Source organism: Rutilus rutilus (genome assembly GCF_951802725.1).
Source record: "Rutilus rutilus genome assembly, chromosome: 23".
In the NCBI taxonomy this organism is placed as follows: Eukaryota; Metazoa; Chordata; class Actinopteri; order Cypriniformes; family Leuciscidae; genus Rutilus; species Rutilus rutilus.
Genome location: NC_140233.1, coordinates 23,815,590 through 23,843,456, shown reverse-complemented (window position 1 = coordinate 23,843,456; position 27,867 = coordinate 23,815,590). Strand labels below are relative to the sequence as shown.

At 39.3% G+C, this 27,867-nt stretch overlaps 1 protein-coding gene across 1 annotated transcript; it reads left to right on the top strand.

Annotated features, from left to right (window-relative positions):
* Positions 1-27,851, top strand: LOC311282934 (anoctamin-9). The gene is made up of 25 exons (XM_084397057.1): positions 1-47; positions 161-224; positions 3,252-3,326; positions 3,852-3,977; positions 4,394-4,533; positions 4,967-5,016; positions 5,147-5,214; positions 11,217-11,296; positions 11,425-11,559; positions 11,721-11,814; positions 15,597-15,657; positions 15,737-15,819; positions 17,440-17,544; positions 17,657-17,824; positions 20,663-20,699; positions 20,825-20,936; positions 21,310-21,367; positions 21,488-21,585; positions 23,604-23,800; positions 24,288-24,440; positions 24,963-25,110; positions 25,200-25,310; positions 25,585-25,678; positions 25,792-25,904; positions 27,019-27,851. The coding sequence occupies exons 2-25, from the start codon at positions 171-173 to the stop codon at positions 27,119-27,121; spliced, it is 2,463 nt and encodes an 820-aa protein (XP_084253183.1). The 5' UTR covers positions 1-47; positions 161-170; the 3' UTR covers positions 27,122-27,851.
* The last annotated feature ends 16 nt before the right edge of the window (positions 27,852-27,867 follow it).

Sequence of the window (27,867 nt, the reverse complement as noted above, 5' to 3'; positions counted from 1 at the left end):
AGTCAAGCCAACAGTACATGTCAAGTTCCTTACAGCAGCACGGAAGTGTAGGCTAAACGAGTTTCTGATGAGTCTTTTGTGCTTACTCTGTGGTTTGCAATGGCGAATTATTAAAGGTTCCCTTTAACTGACAAGTGTCTGTGATCCCGTATAAAACCAGCACAGCTGCAATGGACTGGAACCCTGGATCTCTCATGACGAAGAGGAAACTAGGACGGAGACAGGTGAGATGAACTTTTGCCTGTCTTAGAGTTAACTTAGTAGGCTATCTTACAGTTTCTTAGTGCTTCACTTAAAACATGAAAATAAGGCAATTGTTCATTGAGAGCCAACAGAATTCATGAATCACAGGTAGATTTGTGTGTCTGATTCAAAGATGTAGGCTACCAGGATCAGGAAGAATGTCTGACCTAAAAGTAAACAGCTTATATAGAAACCTATTAAATGTGCATATTTAATGTGCCTGCCAAATTACTTTTATATCTAGGCTACATTGTACTAACATTGACAGTGGTTCCTTGATCTTGATAACATTGATTCAATAGAATGTCTTCAAGATTAATTTTTTTTTTGCTGTCAAAAGATTGAAAAAATTACAGAAATGTTTTTACGCACAAATCATTATGAGCCATGGCATAGCCTAAGTTACAAGCACAGATATACAATACACTGAGGTTTGATAAAAGCTGATGTCTTTTAACAGGTGTTTCTTCAGAGGAACACCAGCAGAGAAAGTTTCAGAGAACATTGCACCCCGATTGAGGTCTTATTATATAGTGTGTTGTGAATGTAAGGGAATTAATTCAGAAATATGAAACCAAACCAAGAGAAAAGACTTCCGCTAAGCCATGAAAAGGTTGAACGCCCCTGTTCTAAGACTGAATGGTTTGATTGTCTGTGTGAAACTGCAAGTTAAGTTTTCTACTGCAGCTGTCATGGAGAAGCAGTATCAATAGACACAGTATCTGTGATACGACCTGTGTTTGGGGTCATGCCATAAGCAACACAAAACGTTCCCTTATCAATCAAAACATTTGTTATGGTTGCAATACCTCTGCTTCTGTTGGTGTGGAACGTTTAAACCAGTTCTGAGCTATTCAGACTATTTTAGGGGAAAACAAACATTGATATTTATCTAGTGTAGAATCAGATACTAAACTACAACTAGAACAATTAAAACAATTTAGAAACGACATTCAAACCCTCATGACTTGATAACTGAGTCACCATGATGGAATTTCTGGAATTCACAGGCATTTGGGAGGGTTTCTTGTTTCAATATAAACTATACGATGATTAGTCAGTAGTATGAAAGTAGAACTTGGTGGTGGAAAAGAACTTTCCAAAATGCTTTAATTTGTATTTCAGTTTACAGTATAATGTGCATGCAGCTGCATCTGTGTCACTATTATACTATTTTGCAATAGAGTAAGAAAATAGGGACAGAACTAATTGGAAAGTACATGGAGGGGGTTGATATTGATCTGTGCTATTGCCAGAAATAGCCTAAATCCAGAGTTTGTGATCTCTTATCTTACATATCTATTTTTTTTTTCTTATTGTACAATATTATGTATGGTGGTCAAAATGGATGGCACCCCTGATAAATATGATCAAAAATGGCTGTAAAAAATAAATCTGCATTGTTTATCTAAAAGAATTGAAAGTGGGGGGTAAATCACATTATAAAATAAATGTTTTTCTCCAAAACACGCTGGCCATAATTGTTGGCACCCTGTTATTAAATACTTTTTGCAACCTCCTTTTGCCAAGATAACAGATCTGAGTTTTCTTCTATAATGCCTGATGAGTTTGGAGATCACCTGACAAGAGATCAGAGACCATTCCTCCATACAGAATCTCTCCAGATCCTTCAGATTCACAAGTTCATGTTGGTGCTTCTTCTCTTCAGTTCACTCCACTCATCAGGTCAGGGAACTGGGACGGTCATGGCAGAAGCTTCATTTTGTGCTCAGTTACACATTTTTGTGTTGATTTTGATGTTTGTTTTGGACCGTTGTCCTGATGGAAGATCCAACCACGGCCCATTATAAGATTTCTAGCAGAGGCCGTCAGGTTTGGATTTTTTATCTGTTGGTATTTGCTAGAATCCATAATACCATGTATCTGAACAAGATGTCCAGGACCTCCAGCAAATAAATAGGCCCACGACATATAAGATCCAGCCGTATATTTAACCGTAGGCATGGGGGACTCTTCATCCCTGTTTGCACCAAACACATCTGCTGGGTTTGTTGCCAAAAAGCCCTTTTTTTTTTCGTTTTATCTGACCATAGAATCCGGTCCCTTTTGAAGATACAGTCGTGTCTGGCAACTGAATATGCTGGAGTTTATTTTTGGAGGAGCGAGGAGGATTTTTCTTGAAACCCTCCCAAACAACATGTGGGGATGTAGGGATTGTTTGATAAAAAAAAAATTAGGCTTTCTGACCCCAAGACTCAACTAATCTCTGCAATTCTCCATCTGTGATCCTTGAAGAGTCTTTGGCCACTCAAACTCTCCTCCTCACCGTCCATTAAGACAATATAGACACACGTCCTCTTCCTGGCAGATTCGTAACATCTTTAGTTGATTATTACTTCTTAATTATTGCCCTGATGGTCAAAATGGGGATTTTTAAGTCTTTAGATATTTTCTTACAGCAACTTTCTATTTTGTGAAGCTCAACAATCTTTTGCTGCACATCAGAACTAGGCCTATATTCTTTGGTTTTACTCATTGTGACGGATGGTTAAGGGAATTTGGCCTTTGTGTTTCCTCATATTTAATCTCCTGTGAAACAAGAAGTCATAGCTGGACAATTTCATGTTCCTAGTCACCCTGGTGTGCTAAAAAAGGTAAATATTAATGGGAATATACTTCAGAGATATTTTTCTATAAAAAATTCTAGGGGTGCCAACAATTATGGCCAGCGTGTTTTGGAGAAAAACATTTCTTTCATAATGTGATTTACCCCCCAATTTCAATTATTTTACTTCAATGAAAGGTTAGATTTTTGCGAATTTTTTGAAGGAAAGATCAAAAGGATAAACAATGCAGATTTATTTTTTACAGCCATTTTTTATCATATTTTCAGGGGTGCCATCAATTTTGACCACCACTGTATATATATATATTACACTCATAGTTACTGTGTTAAGAACATACTGACAGTACATTTCCACCTTTTTCCCTTCTTGTAAAGGGGGTTATTATTCTGAACTGTTTATATTGTGTTGTTGTTGTTGTAGGGGAGCATTGACCTTTTAGAAGCCTTCGGAGTTGTAAATGAGAATGGCAATGAGATCCCACCTATGCCACCAGTGGTAAGGCCTATAGCACATCACAGCTCATAATAGGTTTCAAAGTGAGACCACTAGTGAAAATGCTTCTATTTTTAATTGAATAAATTTTTTCATTACAAATTATATTATCAGTGTAATAGTCTAAGTGAAACAATGAATTGCACATAAAACATAATACAGGTTTCAAAGTGAGGCTGCTAGTGAAAAGACTATCTATATTATCAGTGTAATAGTGTAATAGAAAGATGGCAACATGCATTAGGCTGACATAAACAAAACCTGATGATCCGTGTTTTCCAGCATGATTTGAGTATGTTCCAAAGAGCATCTTTTGTGCGTTATAATAAATCAAAATTACATTTTAAATGGGGTGAGAAATTTCTGATTTTTAACGTGGTCTCAATTTTTGACCCCACTGTATGTTTAAATTATACACACAAAGGAAAGTCACTAGAATGAAATGAAAATTGCATAGGATGTATTTATGTAAGTGGGAAGGCTCTGATAATAATTTATTAGCACTGCTTTCTTTCTTTTTAATCTCAGCATCCTCCTCTGACCTTCGATTTTGTTCTTGTGGCAAAAACCTCAGAAGAAGAGAAAAATAACGAATGCATCAGAAAACAGAAAGCTTTCATTGAAACTTTGAAAGCTAAGAAATTAAACGTTCAAGTAAGGGAGTTTTTGCATTTTTGAGATCTGGTTTAAGAAGTCTATAACTAATGTCTTGACATATGAAGGGGAAATTCCTTTTTGCATATGAAAGTGTAACTAAAAATTGCAAGAGTTGCGTAATTGCTGACACAACAATTGAGTGCAAAACTGCGGTTCTATTTTGCACAGTTTCATTGCTCAAATAGTGTGTCTTACAATAGTGTGTATAATATGTACAAGTCAATGATACAATATGCTGTTAAATTAATAAGACTGCTGTGAACCATATTATTATGACTTTATTATTATTAGATTTAGTTCAACACTATATAATGGCACTGCATTATTATATTGTTTGGATAATGGTACTAATAATGAAATGTTGTCAAATATTTGCTTTACTCTTTTTATTTGGTGTATGTTTCTTTTTGCAGAAATTTAGAGATGATTATAAGGTATTTTATTGCATTAGAGCACCAGAAAGTGTTTTTGAGACATACCGGTATCTCTTAAAAGTGTCTGATGCCTGTAACTGGAGTTGTGAGCAGCAGGGTACTATACCTCAGTCAACCAGGTAACACAGTCTCAAAAAACTCTCTAGCCATTTTTATGTCTGTAATTCAAACACATTTGTTTAAAGGCCACAGGATGAAAAATGATAGGGTTTTTAATACGTGATTGGCATTACTTTGATCACTGTTCAGTATCGACTAACTAACAGATTCCTATTTTTGCCTAACTTGCTCAGCGATAGTAAATTTTGCCTATGAATAGAGATTAGAATAGAAAATAGAGAAGAATAGAGATTTTCACCAATTAAACGGCTAGCAAACCAAATGCTACTTCTCTTTCTAATGGTAATCTGAGTAATCCCTATTCTCTATAGTGCAGTGGAGAAAGGTGACATAGTCACGATTGATGTATTGTGGAAAAAAAACTGTGTTGTACACAAATAAAGAAGCCACTTTAACAGAAGGGCTTTGATCTTCATTGTGGCTCTGTTTCAGGATTCGTATTGTTGATTTCATTCTGCATCACACATGCATCAATTCTGAGGGTGAGTAACAGGTTCCCTAGATTGCTCATTCATATTACTTTGTATTACATCACTGTATTATTTCAACCTTCATATGATTCATCTTGAACTGTCGATTCCATAATAGATTCTCTCGCTCTACCTCTCTTAGGTGTTTCAGAATATCTGCCCGATCTCATGAAAAAAAATGTTTTCGAGACTCACTTCTGCTTACATGAGGTATGATTTTAATATTTTATTTCCTCTTGCTCACAGCATTTTGTACACATGTAGTACAGAGTCCACACTGCAGAATCATTATGCAAATGTGTTGATAAGGAAGTATATCCCATGGTGATAACTATCACTATTTGATGCTCAAAGCAGCATATAGGAAAAGTATCTTGTCACAATGAGTATTTGATCACACACATTCTTATACTCTGCGTTTCAAATGTCTGTCTTGAAAAAAATCTCATCTGACTTCTGAAATCTTACATTTTTCTGAGTGAAACAGAAAAATATAAGATTTCAGAAGTCAAATGAGATTTTAAGACAGACATTTGAAACCAACAAATAACACCACTGCTAAACAAAACATCTCGGTTACGTATGTAACCATGGTTCCCTGAAAAGGGAACAAAACACTGCGTCGAAGCGCTGTGGGAACGCCTCTGCGTGATTGTGTCGTAAAGCACGTATTAAATCAGTCCAATGCGAGATAACGTCATAGGAGGGGGACGTCATTGACCAGTAAACTATAAAGCACACCCAAACCAAATAGTTTTAGCTTCTGATAGACTGAAGGAAGTTGATCACAGGCATGCCGGGAGTATAGCTGGGCAACACAGTGTCTCTTTCCCTTTTCAGGGAACCATGGATACCTACATAACTGAGACGTACCCTTTCAAGGGACTCGTGCTGTATCGGATTGCTGGTGGAATGCTACAGGTATACCCATACCACCGTATGAGCAAATGCACGCCCGTGTGAAATCGTATGCACACAGTGTTGAATTGTCACGGTGTGACGAGAGGAGACGAGATAGTGCCTCCAGGTCAAGGTCAAAGAACCTCACAAATGTGTGTGTTGAGGACCAGCCTGCCACTCCCAGGGAAGAGTGGGCCCAGACAGCCAAAGGTGAAGGCTGGCCAGCCAACTCATAAGCAAGTGAGATAGCCTCGACCACCCATTTGCTCATCCTCTGCTTAAATGCCGGAAACCCTTTCCTGGGTGACCCAAAGCAAACAAACAGTTGTTCAGACTTCCTCCACAGGGCAGCTCTGTGGACGTAGGCATCTAGAACCCTAACTGGGCAGAGCAGATTTAGTTTCTCTTGGTCAGACATTCAGAAAGGGAGGAGGACAGAAGGCCTGCAGCACAATAGGTCTTACAGTATTAGTAGGAACTTTAGCAACATAACCTGGTCTGGGGTAGAGAAAAGCATTCACAATACCAGGCGCAAATTACAAGCACGAGGGAGATACAGATAGGGCTTGTAAGTCTCCAGTTCTCTTGAGAGACCAGATAGCAAGGAGAAAGACAGTTTTCAGCGTGAGAAACTTCTCAGGAACTTCTGCAATAGGCTTGAAGGGATTGGTGGCTCAGATGGAGCTATCTGGTCCCTCCACTACTATGGCCAAATCCCAGGCCAGCACCCTCATGCGGACTGCAGATCTAAGCCTCAAGATGCCACGGAGGAAATGTGTATCACACCACCCAAAGGAGTGTGGTAAGCAGCTAAGGCTGCCACATACACCTTTAGGGTGGAGGGGGATAGCCCTGCGAAGAATCCCTCCTGCAGGAATTCCAGCACTGCACCCCACTGGGCAGTTAACTGGGTCCAGCTGGTGACTTCCGCACCATGAAGTGATTAATATCCATAGAGTTTCCTCATGGATGTAACTCTGAAGTGAAGGATAGTTTCAACAACCTCGTTGAAAGACCTGAACTTATGAGTTGGGTCCCCTCAGAGGCCAAGCACACAGTTTCCACAACTCTGGATGGGGCTGAAGGATCGACCCCTTCGCCTGAGAAAGAAGGTCCCTCCTGGGGGTAATCTCCAGAGCAGAGCCATCGAGGAGAGACATGAGGTCCGAGAACCATACCCGGGCTGGCCAGAACGGGGCTACTAATAGAAGATGGACCCTGTCCCAGTGAACTCTCTGCAGAACTCCCGGGAGAAGAGCGATCATGGGAAAGGCATACAGACATACCCTCGGCCATGTCTGTACCATACCGTCCAGCCAAAGAGGAGCTGTGTGAGTGAGGGAGTCCCCTGATTTAGATACCCCTGAATGTAAACCGCTCTCATAGAGAGCAGCTTCCCCTGGGCCCACAGGAATATCTGGTGAGCCATGTTGAATAAGGGACGTGACCGTAGACCCCCCTGATGGTTTATGTAAGAGACCACCCATGTGTTGTCTGTACGAACAAGAACATGACGGCCTCTTAGGTTTGGGAGGAAGTGATTCAGTGCCTAAAACACGGCCAGCATCTCTAGGCAATTTATGTGCAATGAGAGATGATGGTCCCGCCACAGACCGTGAGCCAAACGACCACTCATGATTGCCCCCCAGCCCGTGAGGGATGCCTCCATTGTTAGCTTGATGTGACGACAAGCAGCCCCCAGCACAGGTCCTTGGGAAAGGAATCAAGTTTTTTTCCACATGACTAAAGGCCATTGCACACTGAGTCCGAAATTCGCATCCGAAATTTTCGCACGTTAAAAAAAAAATTCGACCTCACGTTATGTCAATCATGCTTGCACACTGTCTACGAAACTTTCGTCCGTAAAAAAAAAATTCGGATTGGGTTCGATTTTCTGCGTTTTTCGCATCCACAGCCAGTGTTTTGTGAGGTTTTTTGAAAATTCAGAGCCACCGTACAAGCGAACGACAAAATCCAGAATGACGTCTGACAAGTTGATACACTTCGTCTCGCAGCACAAGTACTGTATGAAAAACAAAATGCGGATTACAAAGACACTGAATAAAATATAACCTGTATACAGCTGTTCTGTCTGCCCAGCGCTTCTGCCGGCCGCGCGTGTGTGTGTGTGTGTGTGTGTCCGTCCATAGACATACTGCCAGTTTCTGTTCAGGATCGATTGGTTCACGGAAAAATGTGGCTCCAGTATCGCTAGCAAAGCATCAAACTGTTCCACTGACATTCTGAGGTAAATTTTGAATCGTTTGGGATAATTTCGCAACTCCTTGATAAGGAGGTGAAACTCTCCTTCCTCTCGGCGCAATCTCAGGATTGGATGGACCCAATATTTCCTCTTTCTTTTTCTCTTTTTAAGAAGAAAGAGTGCAACAAATTCATCCTCACTGCTTGACGAATCCATTTAGTATTTTTTGCGTTTTTTTCCGCAAAGGTTTAATAAATACGCATCGGACTCAGTGTGCAAGGTTTCTGTGCGTGACGAATTTTACTGCTGACGAACACGAAAAAACGCATACGAAAATTTCGGACTCAGTGTGCAATGGCCTTAAGGCCCAACGGCATTCACTTGATCATATGGAGCGGATTTTCCTTTGGGGAGAATCCCTTGGTTTTAAGCCACCACTGCATAGGTCTCATGAACCACAGGCCAAAAGGTATCACGTTGGAAACAGCTGCCATCAGACCCAACAGTCTATGAAATTGGCCTAGAGAGTGACTAGCCTAGCTTTAGCTCGTTCACAGCTGAGAGAATCGAGATGATACCAGGAGGAGTCAAACATGCCTGCATAGTCATCGAATCCCATATTACACACAGAAAAGTGGTCCTCTGAGCTGGAGAAAGCACACTCTTCTTGGCGTTCATCCTCAAACCCAAATTTCTCATGTGGGCGGGAACGACATCTCAATGTCGAACCGCCAAATGCTCTGAATGAGCTACAATCACCCAATCATCTTTGTAATTTAGTATGCAAATGCCCTGGAGTCGCAGAGGGAGCTAGAGCTGCATCCACACACTTTGTGAAAGTGCAAGGTGATAAACTTGGCCGAAAGGAAGAACTCGATATTGGTACGCTTCATCCCTGAAAGCGAACCTCAGCAACTTCCTGTGTTGTGGAAGGATGGATACGTGGAAGTATGCGTCCTTGAGATCTAGCGCGACAAACCAGTCCTCTGACCTGATTTGTGACACGATTTGCTTCAGAGTAAGCATCTTGAATTTAATCTTGCCTACAGAGTGATTTGGTTGGCACAGATCTAGAATCGGACACAAGCCCCCATACTTTTTTGGAACAATAAATAACTGGCTGTAGAACCCGGACTCCCTGCTGGGCGGAGGAAAACGTTCTATGGCCACCATGGCCAGCAGGGACTTTACTTGCTCCTAGAGATGCACCGATTACAATTTTCTGGGCCGATTCCGATGTCCGATTTTTCATTAAGTTTGACCTGCCGATAACGATTTTAGCCGATTCCGATTTCATTTTTTCTAACCACTTTACAGCACACACAAATATTTATTTTATATCTTTTCTGTAATAGAACATTTTACAATTTGCATAGTACATATTTTTTTGAACACATAAACGCTATAAAATAGAACTATATAAATTACTCCAGGTGTGGGTAATTCACACACATCCTAAAGTGCAGTGTTATGGAAGAACCATTTCCTTTTCACATTCAATATCCAATCATTTTTTTATATATGTATTTAGCAAACTAAACGTCTGTATGAAAACAGGGAATGGCAATAAAATAATATATAAATAAAAAATAAAAAAAAACAGCCTTGCAGTATAAAGATATTTCTCAAAGCACACACACACAGGGCTATTGCAATCACTTGTACAAACTGAATAATAAAACAAGTTTAAATGGGTACATTTTCTATAAATATTAGTCTTCTTTTCTGACATAGCCTACACCAGTTATTGTTAAAACACGCAAATTCTGTGCATTTTGGGCACTTTTTTTGTGAAACCCTATTTAGGCTATTTTATCCATCAAAGGTGTGCTTTCCCTTTAAATGAGCGTGAGCAGTGCAGCAAATAGACTCGGCGCCGAAACACGCGCTTCACTGCTCGCGCTGCTCCTGCTCCCGTTGTGAATGCACTCATTGATTAACATGCACGCCGAAAAAAATACGCTCTTGCGGTCTGAACGGACGTAATTCATGAGGTTTCCTACATGTGTGTTCCGTGTGCACGTGTGATGCTGATGTTGCGCGATGTTAATCATGCGGCGCCCGAGATTTTATTTGACCGGCATAAAATCGGCATTTGTCAGACTGACCGGCCGGTCGCCGGTCACGGGCGATCATGTGAAAATCGGCCAATTCCGGTCACCAGCCGATCAATCGGTGCATCTCTACTTGCTCCCCTATGACTAGAGCCTGCTGCGGCACCTTTTTTTTAGGGCGGACATTCGGATAAGCACTCGCTGGTAACCCCTGCGCCCTGAGACACACAAGGTGGCGGGGTTGGCAGAACGGCCCCCTGAGGGCACAGATGGCGTCAGGACTTCTTCTTTGACAAAGCCCTCTTAGGCCTGACCTGCTGGTGATTACGCTTTATCCGCGAATGTAACATTGGCGGGTAATGTGAGGGCTTTGAGGGACGATGCTTACTCAGGGGAGAGATGGCTCGCAAGCATCTCTTCAGCCCTGGGCATCGCCCCATAACCGTGTTGTTTAAGCCCATGGATGTTTAAATTTGTTGAATTTTGTGGACTAAATACATGGTATGAAACTGGTCTCTTCCTCTTCCTCAGTCTGGAGGTCAGGAAAAAACAGCAAGCCCCGACGTGGAGGTTGTGTACGTGATGGCAGAAAGCGTTCATCTAGATTGCTTTTCTGACGAAGCTCCGGTTTCTCGGCCGGTCAGTCAATGTTTAATTTAGCAACGCCATGAGTGATAACCTCCATCAGTTCCTCACATGCAGGAGTCTGAAGTGACGAGTCTTCAGTGTCTCCTGTCTCAATACTAATAACATCCAGCTCCTAGGAAATGGAAAGTTGCAGTACCGGTGTTTCACTTGGGGTGGAAGTAACCGCAGAGCATGCTTCCTAAGCAAGGTGAAGGCAGAGAAAGGGCCAGGCCAATCTCTAACGGCGTTACCACAGCGTTTCGATGCAGCGCGAGTTCCCTTCAAAGGGAACCAGGACAACTAAACCTACAGGGTCTCTAGGGTGACTGTGTTTTCTGTTACAGTCCAAATAAATGAGATTTCATGGTTTTGTAAAAAAAAAAAAAAAAAAAAAAAAAAAAGTGTCCTTTGTCCACTTTCATTCCTAGAAAAGGGAGCAGAAAGAATTGAAGCAGAGCTGGGCTCGATGGTCTGCTTGTTTTCGGGGCCAACCCATAACTAACGTCAGGTTCTCTTTCTTTTTATTTTGTGGTTTTACTCATCTCTCTGTTCATTACAGACTTATTTCCATTCTGCTACCAATATAAAGTATCCTTGAATGTTTCTTGATGATGCATTTATTGTATGTGTTGTCAGAAACTACCTTGGCGAGAAGGTGGCTCTTTATTTCCTGTGGCTGGGCTGGTACACATTTCTCTTGATTCCTGCTTCTGTAATTGGTCTCATAGTATTCCTGTATGGCCTGGCTTTCTACAGCACAAGTCCTCTCATGTGAGTAACCTAATATTAATAAACTTCAATGTTTGATTTTCAAATACATCTTTGTTGTTCGATAAACAATTATGGTACTGTGTCACCACTTGCTGTCTAATGTAAAATAATGGTCCTGAAGCAAAGTCAACCTTTGTGTGTGCTTGTGTGTGTGTACGCAGAAAAGAGGTGTGCCAGTCGAACGTTATTATGTGCCCTCTATGCGATATCAGTTGCAAAGTGTGGGAGCTTTCCGACACCTGCATGTATGCAAAGGTACTGTATTTTTTATGCAGACAATTGTGCACTGACAAGTCGCTTACTTTGTTTTTTACACACATATGCACTATATCATGATTCATGACTCAATCACCCACTTATAAGAAGCACTCAAGGCCCTTTAGAATACTCATATCATATTTTAATGATTCAGTAACAATTAGGGGTGGGCGATATAGCCTCAAAATGATATCACGATATTTCAAGAATATTTGCGATAATGATATTTATGACGATATAGAAAAAAAAGTTGACAAATTTTTTTTTATTACATTTATCTCACCTAAATGTTTGCTCACTCGTGTTTTTACAATTGGGTAATTTTGTTTTTAAGATTTTACACAACACAAGGAAGCTTGATTTCAATCTTTGAATTAAATTGAAAAAAGTAGCAAAAAAAATAAATAAAATAATAAAGATACAAATAAAGAGAAAAGTTTTTGGGTAGGTCTAACATTAGTATTCAGAAATGCTACAGAAACTGAATAAGGTAATCAAATGTAAAATAACACTGATAGTCCTGAGTCCTGACTAAATTAAATACATAGGATATTAATTCTGATTCCTTACAATGAAAGCTATCTTTTGTTGTTTTGACTAACTTACAACATTAATGACAGACATATGGCTGCTGTCACTTTTAGAGCTAGTGCCCGGATCCATTACTGTTTTCATGATACTGACTGTCACACTGTCACACGCGTTTTATGCTTATTTCAGACATAACCGACTATTCATGAATATACTAACCATGACCGGCATTTTGATACAATTTTGCGTGTTTTCCCCCCCGTTAAAGCGATATAATCCGCGAAAAATAACTTTTGTTACTCGCGAGCTGTTTGTGAGACGGCTTTACTGTATGTATGCACGCAGAGTAAACAGAGCGCGCGAGAGTACTGAATAGTTTAAAATCGCAAATGTTTAAACTGATAAGACTTAAAAAGAAGTAAAAATGGTCAGCTTTAGTTACGATGCAAGTAACCGTCATGTCCTGACTGCTAAACACGAGTGTTGTATCGACGCTTGACTTGTGCAGCCCATTTTGAGAGCGAGAGAGAGAAGACGCGGCGCCGCTGAACACTCACCCGGTTGGTAAAATTGCGTCTTGGAGAAAGTTTTTAAATTATTGATTTGATCGTCATTGGAGGCTGACTTGCTGCTCTCGCGCTCAGACAGCTGTTGTTTTTGTGCGTGTTAGGGAACGTAATGTGCCATATGTCATTGCCTTGCTATATCAGTGATATCGCGATATGATGCTTTTTTATCATGTAAAAATTTATACCGGTATTATCGTGGACGGTATGATATGGCACAGCCCTAGTAACAATGTTAGGCTAACTGAGATTTTGGTATGGAGATAATTTAAGATAATTTTTTTCTGTAGTAGTCTTAAGGCTGGAATACACTACAGGACTTTTAAAATCTGAACAGATTAGGCATCACTAGGCATCATACACTTGCCAACTTTGTAAATGGTTACAGGGAAAACTGGGGTTCATACACTACCAGACTTTAAAATCGTTCCGAACACAACAAACACACACAAGAAACACTTGCAAAAGCTAGTAGACTCATGACAGTTGATGATCACAGTAGTTGTCACAACAGAAAGAAAATGAGCCAAACAAATTTGGATTGAGATGGAGATGAGTAGCACAATCAGTTGTTTTATCTGTACTGATGAGTCAAAAAATTGAGGCTTATTTTATGCATGTTCTGTTAATTTACTTTTGTTTTGTTATTGTATTTGTATTGTATTTTATTGCAGCACTGATAGAGGACAGCTTCTGTTTCAGTAATGTTTTAAAATTGGCTCAAAATATTAAATATGTTTTGATATCCTCCAAATGGATGGAATCATTGTCTGAACCTAAAACTTCAGAGTCTGTGTCCATCATAAACTATGTGATTTTATGTGAAGTCTGTCAAATCCATCTGTCCAAATCTGCAGACTGGCACAGACTTTTGTCAACGATTGTCGACTCATCTAGACATCAAATCGGGGGAAAAATGAGAGCAAAATTTGTGTATTGTATTCCAGCCTTTAGTAAAAAAACAAATTTACTTTAAAAAAAGGGTTCTTAGGGTGTATTCACACCAGGAAAGTCCGCTAGTTCACTTGCTTTTGTCCAGACCAAATACGGTGTCAATTTTTTTTTTGTGTGTGTGTGGTTCGCTTTCACACTGTCCTTTTTGCAAGTGAACCAAAATTTGTAAACAAAACCACAGTGTGCTAAGGTCATCCATTCATTGGACAGAAATTCAAACCGTACCAGATTTCGTTTGGACCCGGACCGAGACCACCTCTTCAGCTGGGTCTCGGTTTAGTTGTTTGGTCCACACCCGAGTGCGATTGCTGTAAGATCCGCACCAAGTTGGGAAACGAACTTGAGCTCGATTCAATCGAACCAAACAAGACAGGTGTGAATACACCCTTAGGGTGCTTTCACGCTGGGCTCGTTTGCTGCGGTCCGAGCCGGAGCTCGATTGTTCCTGGCCCCCCCCCGCAGTTTTGGTCTGGTTTCACACTCAATTTGATTCTATCGAACCCTGAGGCGTTTGCGTGCATCTTACCGCAATGCAAACGTGCACGCCGCATGATAGAAAACAGAACGCGGGTCAATATATTGTGTTTTTTTATTAATTTGGTGCTATTATGTGCAGCTGAGTAAACAACACAGATTCACTGGGTGTCTTTCTACTGCTTGCAAATGGACTCTTTTGATGAGACAGTGGATTTCCATTAATTTGTTGCTATGTGCGAATACACTGCAGGCTCACTTTCACACATATCCAAGGTAAATCATCAGCTCTATCATCCCTTACATGTGTTTAATTTAACTAAATACATCATAATCCACTAAAACGCATGGGCAGGTCACTTTTCTTCTTGAAATTAAAGCTTTAGCGTACGTTCTGCCAGGAAGACTCAATCAGCACGTCATTTATTACCTCTCTTCTAACCAATCATGTGCTAACACTCGCAGTATAAAAGATTGGTACTTACATTTGTCTGAGTTCGCAGATGCTGACGCTGCCAATTACCTCCATCCTCCCCAACCACCACCAAGATGGTACCTTCCCCTTCATCCTCCCCACCACCACCAGGATGGTCCCTTCCTTTACCTCCAGGGGGTCGGCTGCGCCCCTGCCTTCGTCTTCAGGCAGGATATGCAGCTTCCACTACCCTTGCATTGCGCGCTAAGGACGGGGCCTACGCCAAAGAACTTTATAAATTTATGCTTGCTGGGCTGTTAATAAATATACGCTTGTTATATCAATTTATCTCCCGAGTCTTTCTGGTAGAACAAGTGCCCACCCGAGTCCATGTTGGTCTCACATTCACGAGAACCGCGGCACGGTTCGAGTGCAACCGAACTCAGACCACCTCCTCCAGGTAGTCTCGGGTTCGGTACCCCAGTGCGCACCCGGGTCCAATATTGTGACGGAACGGCTGCCCCTCCCTTGTAATCAGCGCCACCCCGTCCCTTAACTCGGCGCCCTTCACAAGGTTCCCGACTGGAGTGGGTGTGATTGGAGAAGGGGTGCTGAAGAGGAGAATTGGCGTCGTGTGATGAGGCACACCTGAAGAATATGAAGCCTCATCACCGCCGCTGTTAAATGCCTTTAATGTTAATGTTATTACAGACCAGATAACTTTATACAAAAATTATATTAACATTACTGGTAGAACTCTATTCGCTGGGGGCTTTTTTTAAATAAAGGTTAAAATGTTTTAATTTGTGCTGACACTGTGTTTTTTGGGTCACGTGCAGGTGAGCCTTCTGTTTGATAATGAAGGAACAGTAGCATTCGCCATGTTCATGGCTGTGTGGGGTAAGTTCGACAACAGCTCTAACCTCATGTAAGTTGGATTGATTCAATGTTATGACAGATGTTATTGTCTTCTTCACAGCCACTGTGTTTCTGGAGTTTTGGAAGCGTCACAGATCGTCTTATGTGTGCGCATGGAAGGTCTTTGACTGGTGTGAGGAAGAGGTATTACAAAGTAACTATCTCTATAACAAAAATACATCATACAGCATTAGACCTTTGAGTTAGCGACTGGGAATTTGATACGAGCTTTAGATGATAACTAGCCTGGCTAACGTCAGACCTCGTCTCATTGAGACGTGGTCTGGGAACCACATGTTCATTTTCTCGTATTTGAGGCGTGGTTTACGAATGCCCAGAGCCGTTTATTGGGTGCTACGAATGTCTATCAAATGCGCCTGTACGTAGCTCATAGCCTAATGTTTCAATTATACCAGATGACGTATGTAGAGCGACAGAAATTCGACGAGGAAGAAGACGATGGGTCAGAGATTTATGTGTACACGATGGCGTTCAGCGACTAAACTACTTAGAACACTATCTAAGGCTGCATCGAAAGGTAACTTTGCGTCTGCTGCCATGTTGGATCCATAGATATAAACAAACTGCTTCGGTGTGTCGCATAGACGTCGTCATCGTCTTGCTGCTCCCTCCCCGTTCTGTGATTGGTTCCCTTTTTGAGGGGAAAATCTGGTCCATGGTGTCCAGGCTGCCTAGTAGCGTGAATAAAGTCGCGCTGCGCGCAAGGCAGCATAGGGAAACCCAGGCTAGATGATAACTTTAAATAATACGGTCAAGCTACCCTCTTGAAAAAGCAGCTGGCTACACTAATAAAACATATTAAACTACATTAAAGGGATAGTTAACCCAAAAATGTAAATGACCCCATGATTTACTCACCCTCAAGCCATCCTAGGTGTATATGACATTCTTCTTCAGATAAATACAATCTGAGTTATATTAAAAAATGTCCTGGCTCTTCCAAGCTTTATAATGGCAGTGAATGGCCGGTTTCTGTTTTGAAGTCCATAAAAGTGCATCCATTTATGATAAAAGTGCTCCAATAAATGCCTTCTGAAGTGAAGTGATGCGAAGAAAGATATCCATTTTTAAAACCTTACCGACTAAAATTACTAGCTTTCGGCAAGCGGCCTACATAAGTCGACTTACGCCAAAACAGTAAAACTTGATGATGTATGACGTAGGAGGTAGGAGTAGCGTAAGCTTTGACGCCTCTCGCGGTCAAACAAACAGCGCTGGGCATCAAACTCAAGCTCCTCTGACACCTCTCTCTAAAAAAAATCTTGTTTTAGACTTCTAATTCGTGTTTTGTTTTGCTTTATCCTTTACACTTCCACGTTCATCAATGCGTCATGCGTCAGGTCAAAGGTTACTCTTTCGCCGTAGGGCCGTCTGTTGGAAGCTAGTAATTTTAGTCGATAAAGTTTTAAATATGGATATTTTTCTTACACAAACACATTGCTTCGCTTCAGAAGACCTTTATTAAAGACCTAAAAAAATGTATGAGGGTCACAGAACTAATGACTGGTGTACAGTACAATTTTAACATACAATTAGTCACTCTCCGTTCCGGTAAACTCTCAAAATCAATTGCAACCAAATGTTTCCCAGTTTTTGATGCACATCCACTGCTGCAATGCCACTACTTTCAGTGTTACTCCAAAGAACTGCATCATTGTTACATCATGGTGAAGAACTACAAATATATAAAGCTTAGGGTGGTTGGGTATAACATGTAATTTTGTATGCACTTGTACCATGCAGGAGGAGTTGATTCTGGAGATAGTAAATAATGCACAATGTGAACCCAAGATGCACATGCACTCTTATCTACGGTCCACTATAGTAATGGTTTTAGCCACACTCATGGTAAGAAACCCATATTGATTTTGCGAAGACGCATTTACTCTCATAAAAAAATAGAATTCATATATGTATGGCTAACGCTCTTTGTTGGTGTCTGTGGTTTATGTGTTATCAGATGCTGATCATCATAGGTTTGACCCATGTTCTGGTTGTGTTTCGAGTGATTGCTACTGTACTGTTGGCTGAAAGCAATTATTGGCTGGTCATTACTGAGAATTCCCAAACAGTTGCCCTGATGCTCGGAGCTGTGCTTCACTACATCACCATTACCATCATGACTCGGGTAAGCTCTACAAACCTCCCACTATTTTCTGAGAACAGATAGTTGTCCCAATGAGACGCAATGAAATGGCTTGATGAGTGTAGTTTTTCCCCTGTGTTCATGTATTTCGTATTGAAACAAGAAGTTTGGACAGAACATACTGAAAAGCTAATATTTTTATATAACCAACAATCTTTGGTTCATGAAAAACCTATGAATCATGATTTGCTACTTGCTATTGATAATCAGTGTCAGGTCATATTAAGTGGACATTCTCATTCTTGAGAGCATTTTATTAGTCAAAAACGGTAAATGCCCCTGATTGCAAGATGATGTCATCAATATGTTTGACAGGTTTTCCTGGAAGAGAAAGACAATCTTCAAATGTGCATATCTGCTAAACAAATTTCTTATTTTCATTTTCATTTTAGGAGTACACTAGCATAAATACCTCAAAGTTAATTGTCCAAAAGAGATTGTACTTCTTGTTCTAGAAACAACGCCTCTTTGACAATTACTAGCATGACGAGGACACCGTTGAAGTGAGGTGGAAACATGAAAAAAGCTTTTTCTATGTTCATTGTTCATTGTCGAGTACCCTACTGATACTTTGAGTAAACTGCTCTTTTTGGTGCCCTAAAACCTCTAACTGGCGGGGAACAACTGAACATCTTGAACAAGATACTGATTTAAAAAAGGGAGTACCTTAATTTCTAAGGGGAGCAGATGACCATAACAACATTTTAGTGCCCCTATAACATCAGAGGAGGGAGCTGGTGACAACGCCGAGCTGAGACTGGGCAGAATCCTGCTGGGTAATGCTGCTTCCCAAAACACAGAACAAAACACAAACCCCAAACTTAGCAAGAGAAACTGTTCTGTTCGGTGTCCTGAAATGACCCAAAGGCAGGAAGAAACAAACTTTTTGACAAGGGGACTGATTGAAAAATGTGGTTCCCGGTATTTTCTGGGGGGCAACACTGCCCTCAAAGTCTTTGAGAGCTTCACACTCTGGAAGCGACGCTGTCGTGGGTTTAGCAATGCAGTCCCTTGAGGGCATGGAAGCCCTCAACCATATATATATAAAATAAAATAAAAAAGACTTGGTACACTTGCCGAACAGAGGTGGGCAGAGTATCCAAAAACTGTACTTAAGTAAAAGTACAAGTACTTATAGAAATCTTTACTCAAAGTAAAAGTAATAATCTTAATAGTTATTGGAATAAGAGTAAAAAAGTATCCAATGAAAAAACTACAAGTAGCTAGTTAGTTACATCAGATCATATACAGTGCTGCTTGAAAGTTTGTGAACCCCTTGCAGAATCTGTTAACATGTGAAGGGAAACACAATGCATTTTATATATATATATATATATATATATATAGATATATATATATATATATTTACAAAGTTTGGGGTTTGTGTTTTGTTCTGTGTTTTGGGAAGCAGCATTCCCCAGCAGGATTCTGCCCAGTCTCTGCTCGGCGTTGTCACCAGCTCCCTCCTCTGAGGTTATAGGGGCACTAAAATGTTGTTATGGTCGTCTGCTCCCCTTAGAAATTAAGGTACTCCCTTTTTCAATCAGTATTTTGTTCAAGATGTTCAGTTGTTCCCCGCCAGTTAGAGGTTTTAGGGCGCAAAAAAGAGCAGTTTTTCCCTCTTTTCTCAAAGTATCAGTAGGGTACTCGACAATGAACAATAAACATAGAAAACGTTTTTTTCATGTTTCCACCTCACTTCAACGGTGTCCTCGTCATGCTAGTAATTGTCAAAGAGGCCTTGTTTCTAGGCCTTGTTTCTATATATATATTTACTTTTACTTTTAGTATATGTACTTACGTTTCCCGGAAGACAAATTAAGTAGAATTTACCTTGATCTTAAAATTCGAAAAGTTTTCACCCCCCGGCTCTTAATGCGTCATGTTTCCTTCTGAACATTGGGCAGTTTAACTGCTCAGGACAAACAAGGGACTGGATCGTGGATCATCCAGGTAACATCCAGTATTAGAGTAGTTCACTTTAAAATGAAAATTACCCCATTACTCACCCTCAAGCCATCCTAGGTGTACATGACTTTCTGCTTTCAGACGAATACAATCGGAGTTCTATAAATAAACACCCTGAGGCTGCCGAGCTTTATAATGGATAAAAATCTATAAAGTGGATTGCAATCATCAGTTTTAAATTCAAAAAAGTGCATCCATCCATCAAAAGAGAACTCCACACGGCTCTGTGGGGTTAATAAACACCTTCTGAGGCAGAGTGATGAGTTTGTGTAAGAAAAATATTCATATTTAAAACTTTATAAAGTAAAAAAACTAGCTTCCTGTCCAAACGAACATATGGATTAAATTGAAGTCTAAAGCGCTAACGTACGCACGTTCACGAGACACTGAACGTAGGACACTCCGGTGAGGAATATTCTAGTTCTCGTGAGAACAAAGTTTGTTGACATCGAAAGACATCCATAGCCGCGTAACCACAACCATTTTTGGGTGAACTATCCCTTAAGTTGCCTGTTTTGAATCAGCCCTTTGCATTGAGTTGCCTGTAATGCAATACAATTTGGAACAGAGCATATTTACATTTACATTTAGTCATTTAGCAGACGCTTTTATCCAAAGCGACTTACAAATCAGGACTAAATTAAGCGAGTCATCATGAAGAGGCAAAAGACAACAACAACGCAAGAAGTGTTCAGAATACGAAGTTCATGCATTATTCAGAGTAGCATAAGCATGATAAGTGGGATTTTAAGGGAAAGGTTTTTTTTTTTTTTTTTTTTTTTTTTTTCTCTCTTTTGGCTTTCTCTTTTGGCTTATGATAACAATAGTTCTACTTGTAATTATTTCATTCAGGTAAATTGTACAGTAGCCATGAAGCTGAGTGAAATAGGTCAGTGAAACACGGTTTGTGGCTTTAATTGTCAGACATTTTTATTGTTAACCCTAGTTGTTTGATATAAAACACTTCTCAAGCCTATACTGGGTTTTTTTTTTTGTTTTTTTTTATGCTTCCAGAGAATAAGCACTCCCATTCTGCCATTGAAAGGAGTTTTACAGTGAAGATGTTCATATTCCAGTTCTTTACAATGTTCTCCTCTCTCATGTACACAGCGTTCTTTCTGGGAAGGTAGACTTGACAATTAATCATTTCTATTATATTGCATTTTCTATTATATTATACTAATTACTATAATTAATTGCTCTTTTTGCAGAGTAATCCCATTGTTAAATTACTTATGAATTTATTTTTTTAATTATATCAGCCTTTACCAGATACAATACATTATTCATGAATTTGTCAGTATTAGTTTTGTGTAGCCTTGTCATATGCTTTGACCGATTGGTTATATTGTACAGTGCAGTTGAGAGGTGTTTTTACCAGGGCATAACTAATTTCCTCTAAAATTAATAACATTTTACTATAATAAAATGTACTGTAAGCAACAACAACAAAAAAGTAATACACTTAAAATATATATATATATATATTATTTTTTTAGAATTAATGGTCACCCTGGAGGATATACAAGAATATCTGGCAGATGGAGACTGGAGGAGGTGTGGGAATTATAATTTTCTCTACAGTGTGCTATAAATAAACACTGTTCTACTGTATTTTATTTTTAACTTATTTGTTTACACTCATTTTTATGCAATATTACATTCTTTTCAATTCAGTGTCACCCAAGTGGCTGTCTCACAGATTTGTTCATTCAGATGTCTATTATCATGGTACTCAAACAGATCTTCAACAATATCTTTGAATATTCTGGTCCGTAAGTGGAACATTTTTTATTATCTTTGTGTGGTCTGTGCTTTTTATCATTTAACACTGGTGTTGGAAATCAAGATCTTTTTTCAGAACCAGTTCCATTATATTATAAAATACTGACATAACCAAACATTTTTTCTACGTCTTTTCTATTGTGTGTTCTATATGTTGACTTAAAACGTTACCGAAAGTAGTATTTCAGTCATATGCTATTACGGTATGTAGTTAAGACCATTTCTTCGTTAAGTATTAAAAAAAAATACAGTACAGTGAGGAAAATAAGTATTTGAACACCCTGCTATTTTGCAAGTTCTCCCACTTAGAAATCATGGAGGGGTCTGAAATTGTCATCGTAGGTGCATGTCCACTGTGAGAGACATAATCTAAAAAAAAAAATCCAGAAATCACAATACATGATTTTTTAACTATTTATTTGTATGATACAGCTGCAAATAAGTATTTGAACACCTGTCTATCAGCTAGAATTCTGACCCTCAAAGACCTGTTAGTCTGCCTTTAAAATGTCCACCTCCACTCCATTTATTATCCTAAATTAGATGCACCTGTTTGAGGTTGTTAGCTGCATAAAGACACCTGTCCACCCCATACAATCAGTAAGAATCCAACTACTAACATGGCCAAGACCAAAGAGCTGTCCAAAGACACTAGAGACAAAATTGTACACCTCCACAAGGCTGGAAAGGGCTACGGGGAAATTGCCAAGCAGCTTGGTGAAAAAAGGTCCACTGTTGGAGCAATCATTAGAAAATGGAAGAAGCTAAACATGACTGTCAATCTCCCTCGGACTGGGGCTCCATGCAAGATCTCACCTCGTGGGGTCTCAATGATCCTAAGAAAGGTGAGAAATCAGCCCAGAACTACACGGGAGGAGCTGGTCAATGACCTGAAAAGAGCTGGGACCACCGGTTCCAAGGTTACTGTTGGTAATACACTAAGACGTCATGGTTTGAAATCATGCATGGCACGGAAGGTTCCCCTGCTTAAACCAGCACATGTCAAGGCCCGTCTTAAGTTTGCCAATGACCATTTGGATGATCCAGAGGAGTCATGGGAGAAAGTCATGTGGTCAGATGAGACCAAAATAGAACTTTTTGGTCATAATTCCACTAAACGTGTTTGGAGGCAGAAGAATGATGAGTACCATCCCAAGAACACCATCCCTACTGTGAAGCATGAGGGTGGTAGCATCATGCTTTGGGGGTGTTTTTCTGCACATGGGACAGGGCGACTGCACTGTATTAAGGAGAGGATGACCGGGGCCATGTATTGCGAGATTTTGGGGAACAACCTCCTTCCCTCAGTTAGAGCATTGAAGATGGGTCGAGGCTGGGTCTTCCAGCATGACAATGACCCGAAACACACAGCCAGGATAACCAAGGAGTGGCTCTGTAAGAAGCATATCAAGGTTCTGGCATGGCCTAGCCAGTCTCCAGACCTAAACCCAATAGAGAATCTTTGGAGGGAGCTCAAACTCCGTGTTTCTCAGCGACAGCCCAGAAATCTGACTGATCTAGAGAAGATCTGTGTGGAGGAGTGGGCCAAAATCCCTCCTGCAGTGTGTGCAAACCTGGTGAAAAACTACAGGAAACGTTTGACCTCTGTAATTGCAAACAAAGGCTACTGTACCAAATATTAACATTGATTTTCTCAGGTGTTCAAATACTTATTTGCAGCTGTATCATACAAATAAATAGTTAAAAAATCATACATTGTGATTTCTGGATTTTTTTTTTTTAGATTATGTCTCTCACAGTGGACATGCACCTACGATGACAATTTCAGACCCCTCCATGATTTCTAAGTGGGAGAACTTGCAGAATAGCAGGGTGTTCAAATACTTATTTTCCTCACTGTATATAATAGTTAAGGAACCAGAATTTCATCATTACATTTCTTATAATCCTGATCCCTATTTTAGACTGCTTCATGTACTTTGTATAACATACAGTAAATGTATAAGAGATAACAAACACCTATTTATACCCTCTTACCCTCATACAGCTGGTTTAGAAGGTGGCTGAACAGGAAAAAGACCCAGAAGCTGCGGAGAAGATGTGTCAAATGCTATAAGAAGGAGTGTATGAGCGTCAAGGAAGGATCCGAACTCTGTGAAAACTGCAAATTCGAAGACCTGCACAGAAACTATGGCCTGATTAAAACTGATAGCTTCAGCCTCTTTAATGAGTTCTTGGAAATGGGTACAGATTCATTTTGTGTGTGTGTTTGTTGCCAGAGTGGTTACTAGTGGTGTTTGCTGAAGACAATAATCACTACTATTGTTCATTCTTATAATTAGGGACATAACTAAAATCCCTAACCATAAGTATTACATTTTGGTCAGTAACTCGTCCTACACATTTTATCATGATTGAGATCTCATACCATAGAGACTTGGAGTACGCTTCTTTGATTTGGGCCAGTAGTAACCCCAACACATAGTAAAATCCAATACTAATAACCACTTAGAACGCCTTAGCAATCACATAGTAACAGCCTAGTAGCCTCCCACTACACCTCAGCATTGTTGCAGCAAGTTTTGTATAGCAAACACAAATAAAATTCTAGTCGTGGGTCTTCAAAACTCTTCTAGAGTTCTTTTAAGAGGATACATTAGAAAGCGTATTTTTTCTTTGAAACACAGGTGTCTAAAATTTGCATTTTTTTTGTTTGTTTTACCTCCCCCAGTGATGCAGTTCAGTTTTACTACTATCTTCGTAGCAGCATTTCCTTTGGCTCCATTGTTGGCTCTTCTAAACAACATCATTGAGATCCGACTGGATGCCATTAAGATGGTCAGCCTTGAACGCAGACTAGTACCAACAAAGGCCAACGATATTGGTGAGGGAAAGAAAGGCTCATGGTATTATAAACAGAATATTAATATCATGAGAAATCATTTGATATCAAAGAGCTTATGGAACTATGTAAACATACTGTAACTTGCAGAACTCAAAACTTCCTATGCAGTTCAAACTGACCTTTAGCAACATTAACAAGCTAAAATTGACGTGTTGTCTGAAAGAATCGTTCTGAGCTCCCAGTCACTGTGAGGAAATACAATAGTTATTCCTAAATATGTGAACAATTATCAATGAGGGTAAAATGTGGCTTTGTTTATTGCCTACAACTCTGAATATCCTTCTGAAGCAACTGAACAGGATCCCTCATCATTTCAGTCTTGTTTTAACAGTTTGAGTAGCACATTTCTGTGCAGATTATTTTACAAATCTGTCACAAAATAATGCAGCTTTGCAAAGAAACTTGACAGCAAAAGATTGCAATAAAAATAGAGAATGATCATGAAAAAATATGTGGCCCTCAAACAATGTATAAAAAAGACAACTTTTTTTCTCATTTCAGGTGTTTGGACGGAAGTGCTGGAGGCAATTAGTGTGCTTGCGGTCATTGCTAATGGACTGGTCATTGGTATATCCTCTGATTTCATTCCTCGTCTGGTTTACAAGTACTACTATGGGCCTTGTGCCAACGGCAGTGCTACAGACATTGAGTGAGTTGGACTTTATATTTCACACCTGCTTAATCAACATATTTGCAGCACCACAAATGTGTTTTTCAATCTTCTTTGTTTAATTTCAGTTGTATGGTTGGATTCATAAACAACACACTTTCTATTGCTAATATGAGAGATAGTAATTTCACAGATCAGCAGATGGTCACTTACAGTGGCATAAGTGTGACACACTGCAGGTAATATCTATTTATCTATATATCTATCCTAAACACCTTAGGGACTTAGCAACCTCTCATAACACTCAAGCAACCAGGATCATTTTATTTTTCCATTAGACAAAACAGTCCTTTTTAAGTGGGTGGTTCTTAGCAAGAATAAGCTTGAATGAACACACACAATTTAATTCATTTTCACTTATTATTATTTGTATTTATGTGCACATTTGATTATGGTCATAATCAAACCTGTGCTGTTTTTGTACTGTTTATTTACTGTACTGTTTATTTTCAGCTATAGAGACTACAGAAGTAATGAAGACTATAGTTTAACTAATCAGTTTTGGGTCATTCTGGCAGCACGATTAGTCTTCATCATTCTGTTTGAGGTAATCTGATATACATAAATAAGAACAGGATTCTAGATGCACAGAAATTACACTAATAATAATAATAAATTGTATTGCTCACTGACTATTTTGATCTATCTCTCTGTTATCAGCATGTAGTTGTGATCTTTAAGTGTGTAGCAAGCTGGTTTGTCCCTACTTCCCCACTGGATGTGAGAAATGAAAGACTGTATGATAAACTCAGAAGGCTGAAAGAAGAATTGAAGTCAGTAACAAGAGCTAATAAAACAACATTTTAATAAAATTCTATATTTTTATAGAATAGGGGTTTTGTATTAAGAGTCTCAATGATTATGGTTAAACATGATCAAGTGTTAATAATTATTGCGCTGTTCATTTTTTAAAAAATGTAGGGCGGTACTAGATTTTATCCATAGCAGTTTATTGGAAAGTGAGGCAGGATGTCAGTCACCTGAAAAAAAAAAAAAAACATATACAGTTGTACTCAAAATTATTCAACCCCTGCAAATCAGGGTTATTGGCAAACATTTACAGACTTTCAGCTGTTTGCACTGAACAAATCAAACAAAAGTAATTGAAATAGCGTAAAGGTGCATTGCGCAAGTCTCTGAGTTTTTGCAGAACTATGCCCCCTTCTGGCGACACGCGAAACTGCAACCAGAGTTGTGCACGCGGTTACGTTGGGGTTTGGGATGAACTAGAAGCCGGTCTCTTTGAATCCATCTTCTACTTTTGCAAAAGTCGCTTGAGTTGTCTTCGCTGATGCGGATAATGGCGGCGAATACACAAACCTGCCAGACATAGCCAGGTGAGCGTGAACGCGCATGACGTCACGCCCAGTCGATTCCGACCCGAATCCCTCTTATTTATTTTACTGTACAAGGATTATAGAGGCAATCGCAGTGATCATAGAAGGGCTCATTCAGCCCATCAGGCAATTGTTTAAGCATGTATGGGTTAGAAAAACAGGTATTTTTAACATGAAATGTTGCGCAATGCACCTTTAACACAACAAATGTTTCAAGTTGTTTCCCCAAATTCAACTGAAAATGCTACTTTTAATGACTTCTGCAGTCTCAAAATTTTCAAACCCCTGAATAGATTCATTAGTTGCTCCAGCTGTGCTTGAGCTAGAACACATGAAATATCTGAACTTATATAAACAGTATATATATATATATATATATATATATATATATATATATATATATAGAGAGAGAGAGAGAGAGAGAGTATTCTTAATGTGCATAAATAATGTAAAGAGAATAAATATTTTAATGAACTTTAAAAAATGTATATATGTGTGTTGGTTCATGTTATTTATTTATTTCTCTAATTAAAATAATCTTTTTTTCTAGAGTTCAAAGAGCACAACAGGACACTTTGACCAAAATAAATGAGAATGGTAATGTAAAAGGGACATCTAAACAGAAAAAGCCAAACAAGCAAAATAGTATGTGAGACAAATGAGCTAAAACAAGGTGCCCCCACATAAAGATCTTATTTTTTGTGTAATCTCAAGATTGGAATATTTGGCTGGATGAGTGTATATGTCTTGGTAAGCACTGATAAAGTTGCATGAATTGTATATAATTTTGTATTTTTTAGCATGGAAATCCATTAGTTGCATTTTATAAGATGTATATATAAAACAAACATTTGACCTATTATACTCATGATAAATGGCATGGTTATATAATTCAGTTATTTTGTGAAATAATGTATAAAAAGAGAGCCAATGAAAGTGCTGTGGTTTCCGTTTCTGTCAAAATGTAATTGAATAAAATGGATAAAATTGATGTCTTGACCTCTCAGAATTGATTCCACCAACATTTGCACTAAATGGATAAGGAACTCAAAGAAATTAATACAACCTTATAGGCTAGTCTGAAAAAGCAATGCCTTTGTTGGAGACTTTTTATTTGATCAGCAGTGTAATATTTGAAACAGAAGAAATTATAGTAATAGATTTTCTAAATAGCTTTTTCTCCTTTGCTAGAATTTTTAAAAGTTTTCCTAATTTCTCATTTGTATTCCTTACCTCACAGGGTTATTCATTCTCACATTGGAGTCTTTGGTGGGTCCGTGTACCTTCGGATCATTTATTTATTTTTCGTTTTTGACTAAATGGAATTTATCACATATTCGATTTTTCCCATGAACATAAATAAAGAAATCTTGTGTCGTTTTTTCATATTTTTATCTTT